Raw genomic sequence first — 26,906 nt, 5'->3', positions numbered from 1 at the left:
ACATTATGGTGGGAAATATTTGGTCAAACAACCAAGATTTCTGGCTCTCACAGACCCTTAACTTCTCTTTCCTCCATTCATTGCCTGTACTAATGGACTAACTTTCCACAACCTCAAACAGTCATACTTCAAACTCTATGAATGGCCAAGACCAAAGAGCAGTTAAAGGACACCAGAAACAAAATTGTTGACTTGCACCAGGCTGAGAACACTGAATCTGCAACAGGCAAGCAGCTTGGTGTGAAGAAATCAATTGCAGGAGCAATTATTACAAAATGGAAGCCATACAAGCCACTGATAATCTCACTTGATCTGGAGCACCACGCAAGATCTCACTCTGTGGGGTCAAAATGATCACAAGAAAATTGAGAAAAAATCCCAGAACCACATGGGGGGGACCTAGTGAATGACCTGCAAAGAGCTGGGACCAAAGTAACAAAAGCTGTCATTAGGAACACACTACACCAAACGGGACTCAAATCCTGCAGTGCCAGACATGTTCCCATGCTTAAGATAGTACATCTCCAGGTCTGTCTGTCAGCAGTTTTCTAGAAAGCATTTGTATCACTGGTGTCAAAGTTAAGGCCCGGGGGCAAAACACAGTCCCCCACATGATTTTATGTGGCCCGCAAAGGCAAAATGTGTGTCTACTTGTAAGAGTCTTGTGAAAATGTGTACCAAAATATCATATTGCCATATATATGAAAACTTTGAGGTATTACAATGACTTTAACACCCCTGATTTAGATGACCAAGAAGAGGACTGGAAGAATGTCATATGGTCAGATCAAATTTGATAAAAACTCAACTTGTCGTGTTTGAAGTTCAGGAATTGTTGACCAACAGACCCCAGACTGTGAGAATCGGTTCCCGCCTTTCCTCCACTCATACACTTAGCACTAGCTCACTACAGGGCTGCGAAAATTTCAGACCCCTCCATGATTTCTAAGTGGGAGAACTTGCAATATAGTAGGGTGTTCAAATACTTGTTTTTTTTCCCACTGTAAGTATGCACTGTTACATTAGAAGCGTTTTGTATGATGGCAATAAATGGCAGTCATAGTACACACCATCTATGCATTCAATCGGAATATATCACGTCAAGTAAACAGTTAGCCAGAGATCTTCAATTGAAATGACAAAAAAAAAAACTCTCCATGCAAACCCAGCTATTATGGTGTTGGTCTGTCAAAAATGAGCTCTTGTACTGTCAATCAAATATATGTTGGTGTTCACTGTCATCAACTACTGGCTGAATAACATGTAGCACTGAGGTTCTGCGAAATAAATGGTTAATGTTGCAGTGTTTGTGTTAATTGGGAAGCAACACAAAAACACTAAGTGCAGATGCTTTAACAATGTCATGGTAGAGCAAGCAGTTTACCTAAACTTAATAGCTTGCAGACTTGCCTATTAGCTTGCAAGATAGCTAGTTAGCACCAAACAACAAATAGTTTATTCTCCCAAACAGTGAACAAAACAAGTATTTGAACACCCTGCTATATTCCAAATTCTCCCCCTTAGAAATCATGGAGGGGTCTGGAATTTTCATCATAGGTGCATGTCCACTGTGAGAGAGATAATCTCAAAAGAAAAATCCAGAAATCACAATGTATGATTCCGTCAGTCAGGGCATTGATGATGGGTCATGGCTGGGTCTTTCAACATGACAATGACCCAAAGTACACAGGAAAACCAAGGAGTGGCTCCATAAGAAGCATATCAAGGTTCTAGCGTGGCCTACCCAGTCTCCAGACCTAAACCCAATGGAAAATCTTTGGAGAGAGCTGAAACTCCCCGTTTCTCAGCGACAGCCCAGAAACCTGTCTGATCTAGAGAAGATCTGTGTGAAAGAGTAGGGCAAAATCCCTCCTGCAGTGTGAGCAAACGTGGTGAAGAACTACAAGAAACGTTTGACCTCTGTAATTGCAAACAAAGGCTAATGTACCAAATATTAACATTGGTTTTCTCAGGTCTTCAAATACTTATTTGCAGCTGTATCATACAAATAAATCATTAGAAAAAAACATCATACATTGTGATTTCTGGATTTTCCTTTTTAGATTATCTTTCTCACAGTGGACATGCACCTACTTTGGAAATTTCAGACCCCTCCATGATTTCCAAGTGGGAGAACTTGCAATATAGCAGGATGTTCAAATACTTTTTTTCTTCACTTTATGTGTGCCTGTTTTGTGAATCTCTGCACTGCATATGAAGCAAGCCTGTGGAGTATGGAATATTGTACAGAGAACACTTCCAAGAGTAAACAAGTCTGCCAGCAATCCATGAGCCCAATAGCGGCTGACGACACACCCGTCCAACTCTCGTCTATCTGATGTACACACCACCTCACCACAATGTCAATTTATTGACACCGGAAAAAGATTCAAGTCCATTTTATTTATTGAACGATACGTTGATTTAGTAATTTTCATGACAGACCTATGTTCAACACATTCTGAAGGCACAAAAACAAGTATTCTTGAGGGAGCAGTTCAAAGTGACGAGTTGTGCGATAGTCTAGAGAATATATTGCCAATACTAATATTGATTCACCAGCAGGGAATGAGGGCGTGTCTCAACAATAGCACAAGGCAGAAAAGAGTAGTTCGCTGATCAATTTAAAGACTTAATTACCAGAAGGAAAAAAATGTTTGAATGCCTACTTGGGGTCAAAAATCAAGAGCAATGGTGAGTGTAGAAATGAAGTGAAGAAATGGGTCCAAGCAGGTTGGAACAGCTGGCGGAAGGTGTCTAGTGTGTTTTGCGACAGAAGAGTCTCTGCTAGAATGAAGAGCAAAGTTTATAAAACATTGGGGAGGCCAGCCATGATATACGGATTAGAAACCATTGGCACTGAAGAGAACACAGGAAGCAGAGCTGGAGGTGGCAGAAATGAAGATGTTATGAGTGAGCAGGTTGGATAGGATTAAAAATGAGCTCATTAGAAGGAGAGCCAAAGTTGGATGTTTTGGAGACAAGGTTAGAGAGAGCAGACTTTGATGGTTTGGATGTGTCTAGAGCAGAGAGAGTGAGTATCGGTTGAAGGGTGCTGAAGATGGAGTTGCAAGGCAAAAGAGCGAAAGGAAGACCAAAGAGAAGGTAGATGGATGTTGTGAAGGAAGGCATGAGGGCAGTGGGTGTTAGAGAGGAAGCTGCCTGAGATAGACTTACATGGAAAAAGATGAGGAGCTGTGGCAACCCCTAACGGGACAAGCCGAAAGGACGACGACTGTACGTTGCATAAAATAGCAAATAAATTGTTTTTTTTTTTTTGGAGGAATCTTTTACACTGAATTCATCATTTTGAACCCTTAGTGAAGCTGTATAAAGGCATAAATCCCCCAAACAATCACTGGCCAAATACTTTGGGACCTCACATTAATAAGGCTGTGCGGACGGACAGCCCGCGCAGGAGACTCATTGTAAAAAAAACAAGTTGAGTGAACGAGACCGTCAGTCTATCTGATACAAGTGTTTGACATGCATGGTCAACACAAAAACGTGCCTACACCGCAAAAGCACCTCTTAGCCAGTGAGGTATGCAATATCATACCTTGTGTGAATAGCCCTTAGGGGACATGACGTCAACGATAGATTAGTAAATACACAGGCAAACACACACACAGAATCTCACCTGACACTCTTCTGTTGAATCTGCTTGGTGGCGGTGCTGCAAACAGAAAAAATGGGGAGATGAAAGTGAACTGTTTGTGTTTACACAAACCAAAAGACATTAATGTAATTCTATTTTTTTTAACATCATACAATGTAATTTCATTGAAAACAGATTTTAAAAAAGACAATAAAAAGACACAACATGAGACAAAGACACAAAGAAAATGAGAAAGTCAGATAGGGAGAAAAAGACGTGTTCAAAAAGGTCTTAATGGTGGCAACGTGCTATGATACCAACAACTAACTTTGCTCTGATAAATAAAAAAAAAAAAATTCAATGGGTTCATCAGCTCATTTAGTAGAAGAAATTCTCACTCGACAGGACACCCACTCCCACAGCATGACCATGTACGGGATAAATGCTATAGTATTTTGATGGGAGGAAACGCACTCAATTACTGTTGACAATGGACAGACGAACTTGGGGGACTTGAATGGCCTTGGAGATGTTGTATACGCATTAAGACGTTTAGTTTTATAGTTATGGAACAACACACATAAGTGTGAACAGAGATCCCTACGGTAACAGGCTGGGTTCTTTAAAATTTAGTCCCAGCACTTGCTTACCTAAGGGATGGGCATTCCGTAGCGTAAATTCCATTTAATGAAACACCGCAAATTTGACCATAATATTCATCAGTGCCTGGAGGAGAAAATAATAGATATGAATAAGAATCAGGAATACTGTAATTCCTCATGAATAATGCGCAAATCTTTCCCAAATTATTATTATTTTTTTTTCAATAGAGCACATTACATAAACAAATTGAGCATTTTTTTTTTTAAAGCAAATCACATTGTATAGCTGTATAAAGGTACTTAATGGTTGTGAAAAAGGTGTACACTTACATTCTAATATGCCATACAACCTGTTAAAACATTTATATAGATTACGGTAATGTGCTCTGCGCAACTGAGATTCTTAACCTGCTTCCAGAGTTTGGCATGTAACCATCTTTATCGTAGCATATTTGTGGCTACTGCACCGTACAGCAGAAATGACTACATGTGAGCTTGTTTTAACATCAACTAAGACACAAAAGGGATGGTTAAGCAGCTGGTTTTAAAATAAATCACTGCTGCCGAAGACGTGGGAAACTGCGAAGCAGAGCGCAGTTCAAAGTGGGTGAATCAAATGGTAGATTGTGAAGGAAAATGAAGGACAAACTCTTAGACCATAAAGCACATGCAATAGCTTTGGGACGTGGGAGTCGAGCAATTCCCAGAGATGGAGGAAAAGCTTCTGTAGATAGTAGCCAGGGCAAGTGGCTGCGCTATCAGCACTGTCGAACTTTGTCTCTAAGCTCTGACAATGAGGAATACAGGTAAGCAATGCTTAAGCGCATCTGGAAACTGATGCTACTCATTTATAATGAGGTGCAACCTGTCTGTTAGGCACAGAACAACAACTGCAAGTCTTCCAACCGATGACAATAAATTAACGAAAAAACAGATTATTTGGCTGATAAAGCAGCATGAATGTGAAATTGCCTGGTGGCATGACTGCACAAATGCAGGTAATGGCCATCTCATGAAATCACCCTTTTAAAATTAAGCAACTCCAATGGGCAAATTAAGAGTGTTTTGTTTTTAAACATTAAGCGTGGCCGAGTTATTTCCGGTACATAAGCACATCCACAAAAAATATTAAGATGGAACCTTGGGGTTCGAACATAATTCATTTTTGTGAAGTATTCAAACTCCAATTTGTTCAACTGCCAAAACATGTATTTGCATTGGAAAATAGACCGTTTGAAGTTTGAGGTTCCACTGTATCAATATTACTCGTGACAGACAGTTTTGAAAAAAATTACCACAGTCAAAGTATAAACCTACAAGAATAAAAATTCAAGTAATTTGTTATATTATGAGCACATGGATAGCTGGAAATCGAAGCTACATATTCACCAAGGTAGAAGAGTTTTCCTGATTTACTAAAATGAACTTCAGACGTGTGCATGATACTTCAGGGCACATTATACACAATAAATTACAATAATTAAGAGGCCAATTGAAGGAGTATGCATTAAGTGAACTACTTCACAACGTGTGCGTGTGTAAATAGTTGCCAGTTAACACAGTGTGTGTAAATGAAAAGCTGCTTGATAATCCCAAGATTGTTGAAAGCATCTGGGGGTATGGCTCTCTCATGCGACACACGACACATCAACACATTAAGAGTGTGCTGTTACCATATAACCATCCTGTCAGAGCCCATTAGATCGAGACTGTGAAGCTGAGAGACTGGAGGATCATCACACATACATGACACTTTCCTCACTCACCTGAAGAGAGGGATGGAGTCTCGTGCTCTTTTATATTACTCTTCACAATGTTCACACTATTATTCGACACCTAAGAGGCAAGAGATTTACCTTCTCAATGGTAACAAATAAAACGCCTGTAACGGGCTGGGTTGTGAATGGGGTGACTTTTCCTGCAAGGCTGATCTTAAGTGTAGTCAATTTAATTTATTGAAGTGGGGGTGAATTATGTATTTCCAAATAATTAGCTCATGCAACTGACCGAGTGTCAATTACACACTGCCTGAGTGAACACCAACCAAAAAAAGGCAGAGGAAAAAAATCATTAAAAAAAACATCCAACTTTATAAAAGCTAATTGGTTAACTAAACACCATACCTGTTATAACAATTAAATCTCTTTGATAGAGACTAATTTTTACACGACACTTTGTTTACCCTCTCCTTAACTCATAGAGCTCTTCTGTTCTTATATCTTATTTTGGCTCTCTGTGAATTGTCCTTGGCAGGTTTAGGTTTCAGCTGAAGCCAATAGAACCTTGAGTTAAATGAGACCAAATACAAGCAAAATTATCGAATTACTATATTCACCAACAGTTTTTTTCTTTTTTTTTTTTTGAAAGGCAAGCTACCTTTTCACAAAGCTTAAAGAAGCTGCAATTTTTCCAAAATCCTACTAAGCAACTGTGAAAACAAAGCTTTTTAAATTTAGCGGAAATCAAAATAAAGACTTGTACAGAATGTTACTTTGAATAAGAGCTCTGTCTATTTTTGAGTGTCCTTTGCTCTTTGTTGCTGCCACTGGAAATACTTCCTCAGGAAAATATGTACAGCACATACTTCAAGTAATAGATAGGAACCTAAAAAAATGAACGTCACCTGACTACCAACTTCAGGCCTGGCATTGAACATACATTGTACATTGCAACGAACTGTAATTGAAATATTTTTGCTCATGTGTGTTCAGCTGTGTGGGTGTATGTGTCTGCGTGTGCAACGTGTGAAGTGTTCACCTAGCAGTCGTGTTTGTGTGGTGGGGCGGGGGGATGCTGGTGGCTGTATTAAGTGTAAGCATGAAGTTTCCTTGGCAACCTAACACAAAGAGGATCTCATTGCCATAACAACACTACCCCTTTCTCCCTCCCCTCATCTCTTTCTTAGCGACATCTAACTCCCTTCTCCACTATCTACCACGTAACATGGCAGTTCATCGCTCCTTTTCCCACTTCCTCCTCACCACAAACCCTTACACAAGCTTTCGATATCTTCTCTCCCCCTCCCATGATGTACACTCAGAATGTGCCATCAGAACTGTTAAACTGAAAGAAGATGAAAGAGCTAAAAAAAAAAAAAAAAAACCCTGGGGAGGTGGCAGGGTGGGCGGGGGTGGGCGGGTTTCACACAGATGGTGAAACAAATGACTGACCAGAAGGTTTAACAAATAGATCTCTGGAAATCTGACATATGGTAGTTGATAGTATTAAATTTGAAGACTTGAATGTTAAAAAAAAATTTAAAGATTTTAGACTTAGAGAAAGATTTTAAAAATGATCCAAAGTTGTAAAGGATGAAAATGCGGTCAAAGAAAAACAAGAATGAAGGATGAAGGAATACATACAGGATGTGTGGACTGATAGTTCAAAGGGAAAGCGAATGGTGACAAAAATCTACTACAATATACAGTACTATGTCATTAATAGAAAAAAATCAATAAAGACTACGAAGAAACATTCACTGATAATTTTATTCTAAAAACAAACTTCTCGTAGAGCTTGGTGAGGTGATCTAGAATTCATATCACCATATGAATTGAAGTGTAAAAATGATGATAGAAGTATTTTGGAATGGGTTGTACAGTACCAAATTGAAATTGATTACAAATGTATTTTTAGAAAATGTGCATACATCTCAAATCTTAAAATTAAAATTATGTACTCTACAGTGCAAATAAATTAACTGCAGATATTGTAAGTATTGAACAATGACAGATAAGTCTCCGAACAGTGATAATACTCTTGCCTTTTTGGCTCTAAACAACATGATGGATTTGAAATGAGATGTCATTCACTGGGTAAGTGTATCATTCATATGTGAACTATGAAGGAATTATAACAGAGTGTACATTAAGGGACCAAAAGTAATCAGATTAAGTAATAAGATTAAAAAATGGACTGCTCAGTTGTTCAACAGCCGAGTGTGTGTTATTCTCCTCACTACCCCATTTACAAAGAGCAGATAAAAGGTCTCGAGTTCATTTCAAGTGTACTATTCTCATTTGGAATCTCTTGTTGTGAACTCTTAATATGACATCCAAAGAGTAGTCACTATCTGTGAAGGAAGACATCATTAGGCTGAAAAATCACAACAAACCCATCAGGAGAGCAAAACATTAGGTTTGGCCAAATTAATATTCTAAAACTAAAAAAAAAAAAAAATGCACCAGTGAGTTCAGAAACACCAAAAGGCCTGGAAGACCACGGGTAAAATAAAATAAAAAAAACTCACTTGAGAATTATTTCCCTGGTAAATAAAAACCCATTTACAACAGTTGGCCAGATGAAGTGCACACTCCATGAGGTTAGGTGCATGTACTAAAGACAACAATCAAAAAAAGATTTTGCTGGAACAAACACAGAGGGTTTCCCACAAGATGCTAAACATTGATGAGCCTCAAAATCAGGGCAACCAGATTTGAGTAGGGATGTCATGATAAAAACTTGAGAATAATCAAATAATAATCACCCCCACCCCCATATCTCCATACTACTAACATGTACACTATTCATGATTATGGGGGATTAGCTGCAATTCTAACGGCCACTCCCGCGATCGAGCGATCGACAACAGCCGCATTGATGTGACCTAGCCATTGCCCTGCCCAGAACCTCTGCATAGCTTGATGCGCATCGGGTCATTGTCATGTTGAAAGACCCAGCCACGACCCATCTTCAATGCTCTGACTGAGGGAAAGAGGTTGTTCCCCAAAATCTCACAATACATGGCCACGGTCATCCTCTCCTTAATACAGTGCAGTTGTCCTGCCCCACGTGCAGAAAAACACCCCAAAGCATGATGCTACAACCCGCATGCTTTACAGTAAAGATGGTCCTCTTGGGATGGAACTCATCATTCATCTTCCTCCAAACACCGTGAGTAGAATTACGTGCGTACATTCGTACATATGTTTTCTCTCGGCTGCCAAATGTTTGCCTCCTCCTCCATTCCCCACGGTGCCTTTTGCTTGTCACTCACCCTTCTCTTCATATAGTCGCCCAACGCCAAAGGTAAATGAACATAATTTTTTATTATTCATCATGTACTTTGAAATGTATTGTGACATTATACATGTAAAAAGTGTTCTTCTTATGAAAAATTGACGATATGAAACGACTTCCGGAACGAATTAATTCGTAAGTAGAGATACCACTGTACTTCAGTCTAGGTGTTGTGTCACTGTCTAAAGCAGATAACTGGAGGAGCCAAAATTTAAAGTGACCCATAACAGAATTATTTTTGTCAATAAAGAATAGAGAATTGCTGTTAGTAAATACCAGGACTCACTATCTTTAAAACCAAAGACAAAGTCCGAAACCTTGGTGTAGTAGATTCTGACCCGAATTTCCACAGTCACAGCTAATTCCTAAAACTGCCTTTAACCATCTGTAGATCATATCCAGAGTGATGGCTACCATGCTCAGGGTTTTGTTTTTTTTTAACCGCAAACTAGCACTCTGCCATACAGCAGAGAAAATGTATGGAAACTGCTCACAGTCGCAGAGCTTAATATTTTGGGATAATTACATTACAGGATCTGTATTTTAAAAAAAAAAAAACTTACAACTTAAATACCCACACATGCGTTCTCTCACACACACAAAACTGCACATGTTTCTGAGTTCATGAGTCATCAGTTTGAAAATACATACTGGCAAACTGGTACTTTGCCATCCAAATATCCTTCAGTGTGTTATACACTAAACAAGAAAACAGATATTTGAATTATCAAAAAAAAAATACATCAAAGTGAAAGTTCTGCTTGAAATGCAGTTTCACAAAAAGCTATTTTCATCCATATTTGATGTTTCTTTGTTTTACATATGCAATGATTTACTTTTAGCATTGTGTTTACAGTTAGAGCTTTGTCTTTGTCTCTCGACCCCCTCTAGAAATTCTGTTCTGTTCAGCTGACTGTGATCCTCAATACACTTCACATAAAATACTAAGATATCAAAGAGAAAGCTGAATAACTCCACTGTGTCATTAAAACTTTTCCGGCATAAAGGGAATGCAGATTCCCCATTCTGCTCTATCTGAACTGGACACACACATGAACAAAAAAAAAATGTGCAGCAGATATGTTGAGTACAATCTTTATTACCTTAACTTTCATTTAAAAAAAATAAAAACTGTAAAATACATGTGAACACAAGGATGCCTTTTAATGCTTTGATTTTATTTGAACATATGCACATGTGGGTTTCTATTGTATTAAAATGATATAAAAGAAATTAGCAATTTATTCAGCCACTGCTTATGGCAGATAAACTTTATATTTACTTTTGCAGATGTATCTTGAGTTACTGTCAATATTTTATACAAAGCTGAGATGGCAATTACATGAGACTACACATATGGCCCTGTGCTACCAAAGTAAAAGTATAGAGCGCTGTGAATGTTTCCTTTTTATTTTATAGTAATACAGTGGTACCTCTACTTGCGAAAATCTGTTCCGGAAATCATTTTGTAAAGTGAACTTTTTGTAAGTAGAAGCGCATTTTACATGTAAATAGCGTAATCCGTTCCAAACGCCAGCTCTATCTCATCACACAAGCCAAGATACAGGATGTTTACATTCGGTGAAATTTGGGGAATCCAGTGCTTTTGCTTTCAAGTCCTGAATTTCCTTTGTAACTAGAGACAATATTTTTCCAAGGAGGCATTTCATAACTTGAATTTTTCATTACTAGAGACTTCGTAAGTAGAGGTACCACTGTATCTTTGCATGTGTTTTTCTATTTTTTCATTGATGCAAATGCATTTTATTTCATTGGAATATTTTATTTCATAAGATATTTTTTAACGGTTTAACCTTAACCCTCACCTCCGGCCAGCCGCCAGATATGCACGACCAAAAATAGATTCCAGTCCTGTGGGAAACACTGGAAAACATTTTATCTACTTAATATGCTGATTTTTTTTTAATTACATGGATATACTCTGGAACATTTTTTTTCTGGAACATTTTTTTCTGCTCCATTTAATCACCCCAGAGGACCATCAAAGCAAAATGTCAAGCTATGTATCATTTATTAATCAACAAATTTGGGTCTATCTAATGGAAACAAACGGAGTTCCGCAAGAATTTAGGATCATTGAGCAGGCAATGAGAAATATTTGCAGCATAATGTCTTCTTTTGCCAGCCAAATGAATGCATACAATAGACTTGGGGAGGCAGTGAAACAAGAGGTTACATTTTAAAAACAGTAATAATCATAATACAGAGTAGCAAGAATTGGGAAGATGTTGGATGAAGTGGTCTTTAGCAAAATTTGAAGTACAGTGGAGTTATATAGAAGACTTATTTTTACTGTTTAATCTTTTTGGGGACCGAACTGTTCACAGGTCGCATTGAAATTTTTTTTTTTTATAAAATGATCTATGACGTGACGTGATAACGTTCCACATCATAAGAGTTTGTTGCAGTTGAAGGTCTTTTTTTTTATTATTTTTTTTTAAAACAAAACTAATCATGTTCAATAACGGTTTGGTGTGACAAGATGTTTAAATGTATTTGGAGCCGCTAGGATTGAATGGTCACCAGCTGGTAGGCCTCCAGTCCCCAGTGACCATGAAGGGTAAGAAAACAACAAATGAGGGTGGGAGACATTCTCTCGTGTATTTTATCTTTATCTCTTTCCCAACCACACTGTTTCTCGTGCTCTCTCCCATCATTCATTCAGCACTGGACACTTAACATACTCAACGACATTCCCAGTGTCTCACTCCACTTGCCATCACAGTCTCATGAACATTTGGGCCCAAGAAAATGGACACAAGTTAATATGATTTGATTTAAGGAACCTCTAGTTATGATCAGTTAAGGGGCACAAAGGAATAGTGTGAGCACATCCGGCTAATAGTTTACAGGGTTCAAGTTCCAGGACAGACTCAGACTTTTGTCTCAAATTTTGATCAGAAACCCGAATGTCTTCACTATGGGGGGGACGGACTGACCCTGACATTCCAATAATTTTTATGGGTCTATATATGTTAAAAAAAAAAAAAAAACTGCTAGCATTCTTCCTTTTAGCAAATACGAATAATGCTGGGAATTATAAACTCGGTCACTAGCTCTTCCAGCTCCTTCCCTCAGGTTGGCTACCGAACAATGAAACCTAGAACTACAAGACATTCCAACAGCTTCTTTCTTCTTGCAATTAACTTCTTAAACACCATTCAACTGCAACACGTTGCCACTATTTTGTTTTGAGTTTGTTGGTTGTCACATTCCATCCATTTTACACCACTCATCTGAGGTTATGTTGCAGGGGCAGTAGCTTTAGAAGGGATGACCAGACTTTACTCTAACCCAGCCACTGCATCCGACTCTTCCGGGGGGATCCTGAGGCGTTCCCAGGCCAATCGAGAGAAGTAGTCTCGCCACTGTGTCCTGGGTAATCCCGTGGGTCTCCTCCCATTGGGACGTGCCCGGAACACCTTATCAGGGAGGAGTCCGGGAGGGATCCAAATCAGATACCCCAGCCACCTCATCTGCCTCCTCTCAATGCATTCTGAGCTCCGATGACCAAGCTTCTCAGAGCCCAGGCACCCTCTGGAGGAAAGTCATTTCAGCTGTTTGTATCCAGGATCTTCTTTCGGTCACGATCCATAGCTTGTAACCATAGCTGAGGGTAGGAACATATATTGGTAAATTAAGAATTTAGCTTTTCGGCTTATCTCCTTCTTTAGCACAATGGACCAATACAAAGTCTGCGTCGCAGAAGACACTGTACCAATCCACCTGTCACTCTCAGGTTCCATTTTCCCTCAGTCGTGAACAAGACCCCAAGATACTTCAACTCCTCCACTTGGGGAACCATCTCTTCCCCGACAAAGAGAGGGCATGTCACCCTTTTCCAACAGAAGACCAAGGTCTCAGATTTGGAGGTGCTGATTCTCATCACATGAGCTGCAGACTCGACTGTGAACCGGTCCAGTGAAAGCTGGAGAACATGACTTGATGAAGCTATCAGAACCACATCATCTGCAAAAAGCAGATATGCAATACTACGGCCACCAAATCGGACTCCCTCTATGCCTCAGATGTGCCTAGAAATTTAATCCCAAAAAATTTATGAAGAGTCGGTGGCAAAGGGCAAAACCCCACCTGAAACAAGTCCAACTGACTACAAGCAATGCAGATCAAACTGACATCGATCGTAGAGGGACCGAAAAGCCATTATCAGGAGTTAGTTTGGTACCCCATACTTCAGCCCCCTCCACAGTCTTCTACAAGTCCTCAAAGCACATGTAAACTGGTTGCCTGAACTCTTATGGACACTCAAGGACCCTGCCGAGGGAGTAGAGTTGGTCCACTGTTGCACGGCCAGGACGAAAACCACACTGCTCCTCCTGAATCCAAGATCAGACAGACTCACCGCTCCAAAACTCCTGAATAGACATTACCACAAAGACTGAGGAGTTTGATTCTCCTGTAGCTGGAACACCCCCTCTGATTCCCCTTCTTAAAAAGGGGGGCCACCACCCCTGACTGCCAATCCAGAGGTATTGTCCCCGATGTCCATGCAATCTTGCAGAGACGTGTCAACCAGGAAAGCCCCACAACATCCAGAGCCTTTAGGAACTCTGGGTGAATCTCATCCACCTTTCCACCGAGGAGCTTTTCAACCACCTTTGAGACGTCGACCTCAAAAATAGGACACCCCATTCCAGAGAAATCAAAGTTCCACGTGGGAAGGCATGTCGGTAGAACTGAGGTGGTCTTCGAAGTATTCTCCCCACAGACTCACAATGTCCCGAGTCGAGGTCAGCAGCGCCCCACCCCCACTATACACAGTGTTGATGGTGCAATGCTTCCCACTCCTAAGATGACAGATGGTGGAGCAGAACTTCTTTGAAGCCGTCCAGAAGAGTCTTCATGACCTCACCGAACTCCTCCCATGTCCAAGTTTTTGCTGCAGCGACTATCAAAGCTGTATTTCGGTTGGCCAACCGGTAACTGTCAGCTGCTTCAGGAGTCCCACACACCAATAAAGCCTGATGGAACGTCTTCAGCTTGACAGCATCCCTCATTGTTTGTGTCCACCAACGGTTTCGGAGATTGCTGCCGCAACAGGCACCAACCACCTTATGGGCACAGCTCTAGTCGGCTGCCTCGACAATTGAGGCGTGGATCATGGTCCACTCGGACTTCATGTCCTCCTTATAACATGGTCCACTTGGACTCGATGTCCTCTCCATAATACCAGAAAAGTTCACTGTAATAGCTTCACCACGCTGCACCAATTGCACATCTGTTGTTGACCAATACTGGCCACTCATGACTGAGTAGCAACTGCACCATTCACACAATCGACATTTTCCCAGATTATCGTACTACTCGTCACTTTAAACCGAATAAATTTGTATCAATCTTGGCTCCCTTTGCACAATGGTCATTGCACTGGACTTGCTCTATTAGGCATTCTTATTGTTCTACTCGCAACCTTTGTTACTCCATTATTGTTCTCGCAATGTATTTATGTCTCAAAGTTATTCTTTGTCAACTGACTGTTATACTTGACCGGCTCCAACTACAGGAGACAAATTTCTTGTATTTTTGACATACTTGGCAAAATAAAGATGACTCAAATTCTGTAGTTGCTGTTTCTTCTGTAGACAGCCAACCTCTTGGGAAATGCAGTGTGATGCTTAAAAGAAAAAAGTCAAAACTTTCAACTCATTTTGCAGAAGAAATATATGCATGTGTTGGTATGATGTTTATGTGTGAATATTCGTTATTTGAAGGCAAGTCCTCTGATCTAGCTGTTAGCTAGCACATCAACAGGGTTTTCCACTGACTGTTACCATTAAAATGACGATTTCTGAAACTGTTGTATTTAAATATTATATATATATATATATATATTGTGTGTAATTTTTTTTCATTTGGTGTGTCTCCCCCCCAAAAAAAAGAAACATACGTCATGTACTGGCTGCAACCAACACGGTGCATTTAGGGTGCATTTACATGTCAGAATTTGCATACACAAACCACGCTGTGCCACATTTTTTCCTTGGATCGTAATATTCGCATGCTTGAATATTTGTGAGAACATGAAATAAAAATTTATTAAACTAAATTATTATTACTTTACTAATTAATCGCCGAGTGCAAAAAAACACAACACACTCCTGAATCTTGTTGAAGGCATTTCCAGAAGAGCTTAATATTCTTTAGTTGCAGAGCGTGGATTCAATTTATTTTCATGGATTATGATTGAGATGTCATTTCAATTTATATCTGAGTCAAGGCAAGTGAGCGAATACTTTGTTTATTTCGTGTATCTTTATCAGCACAAACTTGAGTTTTCAAAGCAAGTGATCCTGTAAAGTTTTTACCAATTTTCTACTTGCAGTACATAGGCCAGCAAAAATTAACTGTTACAAACTACAGTATGGCAGATGAAAAAGAAGAAAAACTATTTTCTGTTACAGCATGGTAGAATTTTCTCATTAATTAGATTTAAGTGGTAAATGGCAAATTGGGCTTCACCAACATCATCACAGTGCGCAAACCGCTTAAACCCTCACTCAGAGTCACCCTTTCAGACACATTTGCACACTAATGGGAAGCTGGTGCCACACAAGGGTATGCCAGGCCCTCTGAGAATAAAGTAGTATTCATTGTCTTGCCCAAGGACACTTCGGCATGTCAACAGTTGGAGCCGGATTCAAACAGGCGACCTTTGGTCACTGGACGACGCGCTCCACCAACTGAGAAAAGATTCCGCAGCAGGGTGTCTGGGCTCTCCCTAATAGATAGGGTGAGAAGCTCGGTAAACGAGGAGGGGCTGCACCTCCGCAATGAGAGGAGCCAGATGAGGTGGCTAGGGCATTTGATTCGAATGTCTCCCTGGTGAGGTGTTCCGGGGATGTCGCACCAGAAAGAGACACCGGTGACTACACCCAGGACACACTGAAGAGACTACGTCTCTCAGATGGTCTGGGAAAGCCTCGATATCCCCCCAGAAGAGCTGAAGTGGCTTGGGAAATGAAAGTCTGCGGACCCCTGCTATAGCTACTGCCTCCGCTGCACCCAGAAAAGAAGTAGAAGATGGATGAGTCCTCTGGCAATGCAGCTGGCAATGTTGTTTCCTCTTTAAACTTCTTGCACTAAAAATCCAATAGTCAGGATCACTTTCCTGCTCCAAACTAAAAGACCATGTTTCTTTGGAGTTCTTAAAACATGACAAAGAATACTAAAAATAGCACCACTTCATTTCTGCACTGAGACTATAAATTGGCATAATCATCAATTCATCAACAATTATGTTGATTGTGCTGAATTGATTGCTTGATTCATCACATTTTGAGCCAAAATATCATCTTATATGTCACCATAACATGCAACAGCTGCTATGGGACATACATTCCCACAAGCCTTTGCTTGGCAATTCCTCCAACATAAATTACTCGACTCAATAAAACGCTTGCAGTTGAATAGGATTTTAGTACAAATAATAAAAATTGTGAATTTTCCGGCATGAAAACATTGTAAGTAAAATAATATGCAACAGAATAGAATGCATTTAAAATGAAAAAAAATTAAAAAAAAAAAAAAAAAAACAACAGTCAGAGGGTAGGAAATTGGAACAAGTGCTCATCAAACCACTGGAGTGAAACATAAACAAGACCAAGCTGGTCTCAAATTACATGACCATTTAGAGTCAAAAAGAAGTGCAAACATTTTTATAGCGGAGTCATTAAATTAAATACTCATGTAGTTGCCTGCATACCTTCTGTTCCATTGAGAAAAAAAAAACCTCAAACTTTCCCACTATATCAACAATTACAACCCATGAAGGACTTACAAATAGAAATTCAAAGAAAAAAAAAGGTAAAAGGGCTATGGGCTTGTATTAACCTTCTGACAATCGAAAAAATTGAAACAAGGGAACTGCCTATCAAAGTTACGGTTGGTAGAGATTGGCTCTAAGTTCCTGAAGGCCAGTAGTTTCTATAGCAACAGTGGCTGAACCAGCTAAAGAGACAGCATCTAATACATTCGAATGAATTCAAATGAGGTAAATTCAAATAAGAGATGAATTATTTAGACCCTCTGAAAGGACTTAGGTTTTTATTCAGTTTCAGCTGATCCTGCTTCAAATTACATAAAAGTGGATGAGAACAAATTTGTTAACTTCACACTCCTTATTATGCTGTGTGTGGGGGTACTAATATTCCTCTATGATAGTTTATTGACAATGCGTACAAAAGTGTACAATACCATAGCAGTCACTGGGAATTGACGGGCGCATATGCGCCCACACGCCATCGCACTCAAAAATCAGCACAGTGGAGCACAAAAAATCACATACGAAAAATTTATGAGTAGAAATACATAGATATTGAAAGACGTCACTTATTTTGTGTAGTCTTCACATTAATTTACGTGTTTATTTTTTAAACGTTGTTAACAAAACAAGCCTGATCCTAAACAATCAGTATTCACCGGGTAACAGGAAATGCAAGTTAACCGTACTGAGCATGTTCGGAAGTTATGCCAAAAGCTTCTTCACGTACTGCGAGCGCATTTACGTTTAAGTCCTCAACATCATGAGCCACGTCAAAGGAAATTCAGTTACACTGAAAACGTTTCTGGTATATAACAGGTAACGTTTCATTGTATAAGTATGAGATTGTGACTTACTTTGACTTGATCTAAAGTACAAACGTTAGACTAGTCTGTCCATATACCTAAATGGTCATTTTCCGCCGTGGTACCATGTTATCTTGAAGTTGTCGTTTTTTCCTAATTTTGTATTATGCTGGCATTTGTTATTTTTAAATTTTAATTTGCATTTATATTAATCTGTTAATATGAACATGTGAAAAATCCTCCAAGTCATTGACATCACATCACTATCATTGGACTAACAGTATCATGTATGACTAATCTTTTTTTTATTTATTTTTGAATTTATAATAAGTGATGTACAAATTATGAACTTATTTGTTCTAATAACTCCCAAATGTCATTTTATGCATAGCCAGTAAGTTATTTTAAGGTCTTGAGAGTCCATCCCTAATCACATCCACAACTTTATATCTGCGGGCATGACTGACCACACCCGTACATTTTTCAAATCTGAGTGACTGCCGTAGTCCACAGTGGATTGTCCGTAAAATTCAATCACCAAACACAGGTAATTATCTGCAAAGTAAAGAGTCATGGCCACAAGTTTTGAGCATGACAAGTATTGGTTTTCACAGTTTGCCGCATCATTGTTTTTAGAGCTTTTCACTCTATGTCACAATGATATACCGAAGTATAATTACAAGAATTTAATAAATGTCAAAGGCTTTTATTGACAAATGAAATTTATGCCCAAAAAATTAAAAAAAAAAATTAAATTGAAAAAAATCTATATTTGCCTTGTTGACCCCCTTTTTTTTTTTTTTAAACTGCAATTCGCCAATGCTTGGAGTTTGTCTGTTTTTTTTTTTGTTCTCTTGAGGATTCCCACAATTTCTCAATGGGATTAAGATCTGGGGAGTTTCCTGACCATGGACCCAATGTGTCGATGTTTTTCTCTCTGTGCCACGTAGTTAAAACTTTTGCCTTACGACAAGGTCCTCTATTATGGCGGTGCTCATGTCTTGCTGTGTACCCGCTCAATGTGGAAAATCCCAGCTGAGCAGAGTGTCAATCTGCTTTATTCTCTTTGCCTGAGTGTTTCACAAAATCATAAACACAATCAAAAAGACTCCAAGTAAATGGTTGATTGACGGAGGTTAAGAGGGATTCAGAAAATCAAGGATACCTTTCAGCCGAATACCTTGAAGAGACAGATTCAAGTACAAAACTCAAATGGGTATAATTTTACTGTAAATTAGTAGTTTCTCGTTAAATATCTTCCACCAATTCACGTCAAGCCTTTTCACTTGACTTGTTTCCATCATTGTTAATTCTATTTTCTTAGCATTGCAAAGACAGTTCTGCTCAAGCCTATAATAACCTTTTCTCCCTGTAATCCATCTTGTCTAATGAGATTGGTCTGGTATATCCAGGTCAACACAGGGAGTGTAACAGGGTGTGATAGATAGAGAGTGAGTTTATTCACAAGATAACGAGTTGGAGAAAACCTTGAATTGCAAATTGAATTGAAAGTTGGAATACATGTACTCAATTGCTATTCTCTTTTTGGACATAAAAACCAAAGTAGTAAAACTAAAACAAATTAAATGAAAGCACAATTTACAGTACAACCTCGGTTCTCGACCACACCCCCTTCCAGAAGGCGGTTCGAGAAGTGATTTGCTCGAAAACCTAATCGATATTTCTCATTACAATTAATGGAAAAAGAAATAATGGGTTCTAAGCCTAAAAAATTGGGCTTTTTAAAGCATTTTTTTTAACTTTTCCTGATGATAAACTGCATAGTAGAAATAGATATATATTTTAGATACTTTATATAATGAAATAATTTCAGAAATGTATTTATTTGTGCTTAAAATGTATGCTTTAATTGTAGAGTTGGCTAATCTGAGAGTGCATTGCCGTATCTGTAGTGACTCGGCCCCCAGCCTTGTAACCTTTTTTATTAACAAAAGTGCAGAATAACTTTAAACAAGGAATCATGAGGGGGGAAAAAAAAGCAACAATTTTTATTGTTACAAAAAGTAAAACAAAAACGTTAACTCGTAACTCGAGTTGACCAAATCTTGAAACAATCCCCTGCTAACTGTTGTTCATTTATGAAAATTAAAATCAACTTTTTAACTTCCTGCAAGATCTGCGGCCTCTGCTTGCTCAACACGGTTGCTCCTTTAGCAAAATCACTTGCTTTAAGGGTGTCCTTGTGTTTCAGAATGGTGCTTATCGTCGATTTCGCCATGCCATACTCCTTCAATAGCTCAGAAACACTCACACCAGATTTGTATCTGGTTATCAATTCTTTCCTAAAGTCGACAGTTTTACGCACAGCTTTCCTTTTTTCAGCACCAGCAGCCTTACTACTTCCACTTGCCTTGTTTGGCGCCATGATTGGGGATTAATAGTCCTCAATTGGAAGAAAAAACAGGCACTACAGAAAACATGTCTGCATACAGAGACTGCGTTATACAGAATAACAAAACGCATCGTGGGTGGGTCAGCTGGTTGCGTCGTTGTTATTTCCGGGTATTTTTTTGGGGGGTTGGGCGTTTAAATTCACAATAACGCGCGTCGTGGGTCAGCTGGTCGGGCCGCGCGCGTTGTTATTTCAATCTCAAAATTTTCGTTCGAGAACCGATTTGTTCGAGAATGGGGATGTTCGAGAACCAAGTAGTCACTGTACTTTGTTTCACCATTGGTTAAGCCTAATGTAAAAGACCATACAAACATGAAAGGAGTACAAAACCGATGTGAAACAGCAATCGATGCAACAATCCTGCCTTGTGGAACTGCAGAAGAATTGGATTAAAAAAATATCCAATGAAACACCGGCTCTCTTCTCCAAAATCTGAAAAATCACATTTATCTTGAGCTATGACAATCAGCCATAGCTATTTGTATGCTTCCTGAAATAAGCTGCATTTCACTTTTTCCACATTTTTTTTCCATTATAGCCTCATCACAAAAGGGAATACAACATTCTACACCCACCACATGATGTGAATAAAGCTTGTTTTTTTTTTTTTTTTTTTTTATTAATTTATAAACATTTAAAAACTGACATCACATAAGTATTCACAGCCATTCCTGAACACTGTTGATGCAGCTTTGGCAGTAATTACACCCTCAAGTATTTTTTAACATGAAGCTTCAAGGTTGGCACACCTATCTTTGGGGAGTTCCGCCCATTCCTATTTGCAGGACCTCTCAAGTTCCATCAAGTTGGATGGGGAGCGTCGGTGCACAGCCATTTTTCAGATCTCTCCAGAGATGTTCGAGCAAATTAAAATCCGGGCTCTGGCTCCATCACTCAAGGGCATTCTGAGTTATCCTGAAGCCACTCCTTCGTCCTTTACAGTGTGCATAAGATCATTGTCCTGTAGGACATAAAACTTTGCCCCAGTTGGAGACCATCAGCAACTGGGAACAGGTTTTCATCGAGGATGTCCCTTCGATCCTATTTTCATCTTTCCCTCAATCCTGACAAAAAAATACCACAGCATGAAGCTGCCGCCACGATGCTTTGGTAACGTGATGAGGGGTGCATGGTTTCCTCCCCCAAATATGATGCCTGGCATTCACACCAAAGAGTTAAATATTTGTCTCATTAGACCAGATTTTTTTTCCTCATTCACACTTCAGGTGGGCTGCCACATCCTTTTATTAAGGAGTGGCTTCCGTTTGGCCACTCGACCATAGAGGCCTGATTGGCAGATTGCAACAAAGGATGGACAATGGTTGTCCTTCTGGACCCGATTCCTCTTTCCACAGAATGGTGGACCTCTGACAGACTTTTGCTTGCTCTGAAATGCAACTGTGGGACCTAATAGACTCAGATGTGTGCCTTTCCAAATCGTGTCCAATAAACAGAATTTACCACAGGTGGTAATTTTTTTGAAAAAAAAAATTGTTAAAAATAAAGTTATGGGATGCTGTGTGTAGAATTTTGAGGAAAAGTAAAAATGTATTCAGTTTTGAATGAGGTTGTAGCTAATTATACACACACACACATATATATATAAAGAGGTGTTGTTGCTTTAATAAATGTTGAAGTATGTGAATAAAAGAAGAAAAGGTGGTCAAACTGGACCAGATTTTCTCTTTTTTGAGTAAAAAAGGTCTGGTCTGAATCCAAAGTACAAAGCGCAGGATGAGATGGTGTGTAATTTTAAAATTCCACCTTGGCACAGCCTGATCCAGGATGAAAGCACAGAACTGTTCAATTCCCAAACTTGCAAACGGAAATGGGAGCATGAAAAGGATGACGCGGATTGGCTTTTGTCATGGACAAACCTGCCACGTTAAATCCAAGTAATACTTTCACCCGAAGTTAGCTGGGATAGGCTCCAGCACTCCCACAACCCTTATGAGGATAAGCGGCTTGGAAAATGTATGAATGGAAACGCACACAGCTGCTCACTGAGATCAGGGTGAAATTTATCACACTCTATTTTCCCATGCAAATTGGTAAATTTCATATTTTCATCATACTAATATGATCATACTAATATGAAAATATGAAATTTACCAAATTTTGACATATGAGGCTTTGGCATGACACCAGTGATAAAGAAACCATCTCTGTTTGGTAAAAGTGAGCAGATCACTGTATGAGCATGTGTTACTTTTTTATCTACAAGCAATGCACAAGAGTGGTCAGGGTAGAGCACATGATGCGTTTAACTATAAAGGCCTGTGTTGTCACCATTCCCTGTGGTATGTTCTCTGGGGCTGTGTTGCAAACCTAGGTCATGCCATGGATGTCATGTGTGTGATTCAATGTTTTCAGTCAAGAAAATACACTTTCAAGCTGTGTACTTTATTAATGTATTTTATGGTGGAAAGTCTAAATGTAGAAAAGGTGCTAATCAGAATGTTTTGGGACAACGTAACATTTTGGCTGAAATTGGAATGGGAAATAGTAACAACTCTGTTGGCTCACAAGTATGCTATACGCAACATCTGTCAAACTGATAGGCTGATAGAGTGACAGACATGCTGAAAGAGAGAGAGAGCGAGAGAGAAAGCAAGAGAGTGAGAGCGAGAGAAACAGTAGTCCCACTCTAATCCTGAGATATTCTACAATCTAACTGCCCAGTAACTACCTGTACTGGGTACAGAGGAGATCAAAACGTGAAAGTGGGGCTGTCATCCCTATAAACATTCTAAAATAGATATAGTAATGAAAAATACATATAATAGTATTCACTTCAATGTCTATACGAAAAAATAAATGTGAGCGGCTCGTGCGTCATCCATGCGCAGTTCCGCAATTGAGTGTCCCTCTACATCCAAGTGGTCGCCATATTAGTTGCGCCCTCTGTCCTTGGCGTCATCGTCACTTCCGCCATTGAAAACGCGCAGTGCCTGCTACTATAGAAGCCGAACAACAGAGATATTCGGATTTTTCCAACGCCCCTTCTGACGCCGAAGCTCTATATACCCAGGATGTCCTTCCTCACACAATCATCCTTTTTATCCAGGCTTGGGACACATAATCGAGCTCTCGGGTGGCTGTGTTGAGGAAATTACCTGGAAGCTGAAAGTTCAATGGCTCCATGAAAAGCAGATGACAACCAAAACCTTTTTGATGAAGGGATAAGAGTCTTCTTTCTAACTACTGTTGAGGTACCCATGAGCAAAGGACCAACGTCCACTTAAAACTCTACCCAATCAATGGTGGGGTGAATTTCTACTTGAATAACAGAGTTTACACCTCAAATGGAAAGATTTTAACAAAACCAAATACCTGTATATATAACTTAATAATAATAATAATAATAATAAAAGGTGGTATGAATATTAGTGATGGGTCCAGCAACTGTGATGCATCGGCATGTTTCAACCTCATAGTGCAAAAACCTGTGCCGGTGTGTATTATTTTAAGAAAATCACATTAACAATACCACTGCTGTTTTGCGTGTCACTGTGGTGACAGATAGTGTTTATAGAGAAGCGCATCTGTCAATATCAGGATGCATCTACCAGAAAACAATAAAGTCTTCCATTGACACCAACGAATAACCTGCAATGGAGTAACCTACTGCAAAGAGAAAACTGTCCAGCGTGTGGGGTCATTTTAATCCTACGTCAGAAAAGAAGGTAATGTTTTATTGTTTGCGCTGCATCCCACATCTGCTCAGTGCGGGTAGAACACATTCTATTATCTGCCCACACTGGGCACTGATCTTGTAAACGCCGTGAAAGTGGCTGTTGCAAGAATGGATGTTTGTGGAGAATGTCCTATACGTGCGTATATGTGTGAGTGGGGCAGCACGGTGGAGCAGCTGTAGAGCGTTGGCCTCACAGTTCTAAGGACTATGGCTCAAATCACGGCCCCGGCTATAAGGAGTTTGAATGTTCTCCCCGTGCCTGCATGGGTTTTCTTTAGAAACTCCCACATCCCAAAAACATGCACTCTACTGGAGACTCTAAATTCCCCTTAGGTGTGATTGTGAGTGAGACTGTTGTCCGTCTCCATGTGTCCTGCGATTGACTGGCAACCAGTGCAACCTCCTGCCCATTGATAACTGGGATTGGCTCCAGTACTCCCACGACCCTCATGAGTATAAGCGGCTCAGAAAATGGATGGAAGAATGGGTGGAGGCTACGACGTAAAATCTAAACTCATGCAGTGTGTTTGGAGTTTAATCTGATTTTTACCCTTACATTTATTTTGTTATTTAATTTTCAGACCATCAAAAAATGTTGGAGAAAAAGTATGAGGAACGGGAACACGTGAAAATGCAAGTACAGCAAGCTGTGACAGTGAGTGCAACAGCTGATGTGGATATCTGTTAACATGGATGCCTACTTGGCTCTTACTTGTCACTACATACATGAGAATTTTCAGTTGTGGACAACTGTGTTGGGTGTGCAGTACTTTCCACAGTCACACTACTGACAATGTGGCCAAAGTCAAAAGGGCCATGATGGAAGACTGTGCCATAACAAAGTGAAGTGTATTGTGGTGCACTAAACATGATTGCATCCACAAGATTCGCCAGATATAGCCTCAGTTTGTTAGAAAATCATTTGATTAAGCTCCCACATTTAGAACCATCAGACACAAAGCCAGAAAAGAAACAAACACATACTTCTGCTTGACCACCACAGGCAAGGAGAACCACCTTCAAGTGTGGCAACAGATGGGTCGACCAGCGCTGAAATTGATCAATGAGGTGCCAACATGCTGGAACAGTACCTATGAAATGCCGTCACGCCTGAATGAGAAAGAGCCAGTGTGGGTAGTGCAGGCCTCTCTAAAGACAGATTGGACTCCACTCACAGCTGATAATGTTTACATCTTTGGAGAAAAACTTCTTGTGCTAGCTCCTTTCCATCAAGCAACAGTAGGGTTATCTGGAGAGGCGAGTTTCAGGGTAAAAGGTCATTCCAATGAAAATGCTCTATCTTACAACAGAGCACTGCACGTCAACCTTGCACACACAGGCAACCATACAGTTGTATCAACATCTGAAGCATGAAGTTGCAATCTGGAGTCATTAAGTTTGTTGACCCTTGCAACACTTTTAGACCTTAGATTTGAAATCACTCAGGTTCCACACTTCTTCGAAATGCGGTGAGGCTTTCACGAGACTGAAGGCGGAATGTGCATCAAAAATCAGACACATAAATCAGTCACAGACAGGACCGTCTTCACAATTATTGTTTGTACCCACTACTGGCAGGTTATTCATCAATATCTGTTTAATCTGGGGAATCTAAAATGCCAATGTTTTATTTATTTTTTTTTTAAGATAACCTTTAGCAACATCTGGATATGGAAGTTGGGAAGCAGACAAAAAGTACTCCAGCCGATGCAGTGCAAGAAGTCCATCACTACCTAACAGAAGGAAACATCAAAGGGTCCTAGAATCCACTGACCTACATCCAAAGAAACATTTGTCCACATTTATTCATGTTCGCGTTGCAATTTCTGTGTACAGAACCATCTTGTGAAATCCATGTGAAAGAGTATTTTCGACTGCTGGGTAGATTGTCTTGAAAAAAAGAGAAGCAGACTCAACTTTAAAACATTGGAAAAGATTACTTTTTTCGTAAAAAATTATAAAAAAAAAAGAAATCCCAGTTGACAAGCATCCTTATTCACAATTTCCATCCATCCATCTATCCATCCATCTTCTTCGCCGCTTATCCTCACGAAGGACGCGGGGAGTGCTGGAGCCTATCCCAATAGTAAATGGGCAGGAGGCGGGGTACACCCTGAACTGGTTGCCAACCAATCGCAGGGCACATTGAGACAGACAGCCCCACTCACAAACACACCTAGGGGCAATTCAGAGTGTCCAATTTATGTTGCATGTTTTTGGAATGTGGGAGGAAACTGATGTGCCCGGAGGAAACCCACGCAGGCACACAAAGAACATGCAAATTCCACACAGGCGGGTTCGGGATTGAACCCCGGACCTCAGAACTGTGAGGCCAGCACTTTACCAGCTATTCACAACTTCTATTTTCAAATTATATGCTTTACATAATCTATTGACATGTTTTCAAGTGCAGAAGTGAGATGATACCATAACATACAATGACCTAAATTATATTACTGCATTTAAAGGTCACCAAATCAATGTCAGTTGAGTCTGTCACTGAGGTAGACTGTAGTGATTTTTAACGTCCAGCAGGTGTCAAGTTTTCCGTGACATAGTATCAACACACTTTTGCAATATGTTGAAAGGCTTCATGATTCCTCATCAAGGGGTTCACTGTCATTGTCAGTGAACCCCTCCCTATTTGTTGCACACTACTCACAATTTATCTTTCAGTAGAACCTATCTTCAGCTAGTTGTAGAAAAACTCACCTAGTCTAGGTTATTTTGTTTTGTTTTTAGTCCTTCTGTAACAACCGAAAGTCCTTACACTGGCTAACAGTCAGCGTTGTAATAGATTTTAAAGTTTGGCTACTGGTCTATAAATGACTAAATGGTTTAGGTCCTGAATACATGAACTAAATGCTTACAGAATACAATCGCAGTGGAGCTCTGAGATCAACTGACTCTGGTCAAATAGTGGAGTGCAGAGTCCGAAGCCAACAGGGTGAAGCAGCACTTAGCTATTAT

General features: G+C 39.7%; 1 protein-coding gene across 2 annotated transcripts in view; it reads right to left on the bottom strand.

Annotated features, from left to right (window-relative positions):
• Window positions 1-26,906, bottom strand: part of prkar2aa (protein kinase, cAMP-dependent, regulatory, type II, alpha A) — a 61,261-nt gene that overhangs the window by 30,776 nt on the left and 3,579 nt on the right. For both annotated transcript variants that reach the window (XM_061833124.1, XM_061833115.1), the window contains exon 3: window positions 3,641-3,676. In XM_061833124.1, the coding sequence (XP_061689108.1) occupies window positions 3,641-3,676 (36 nt within the window). The remainder of the gene's footprint in view (window positions 1-3,640; window positions 3,677-26,906) is intronic.

The sequence above is a fragment of the Syngnathoides biaculeatus genome, chromosome 2 (genome assembly GCF_019802595.1).
Source record: "Syngnathoides biaculeatus isolate LvHL_M chromosome 2, ASM1980259v1, whole genome shotgun sequence".
NCBI classification, from domain to species: domain Eukaryota; kingdom Metazoa; phylum Chordata; class Actinopteri; order Syngnathiformes; family Syngnathidae; genus Syngnathoides; species Syngnathoides biaculeatus.
This window is presented reverse-complemented; position numbering and strand designations above follow the sequence as displayed.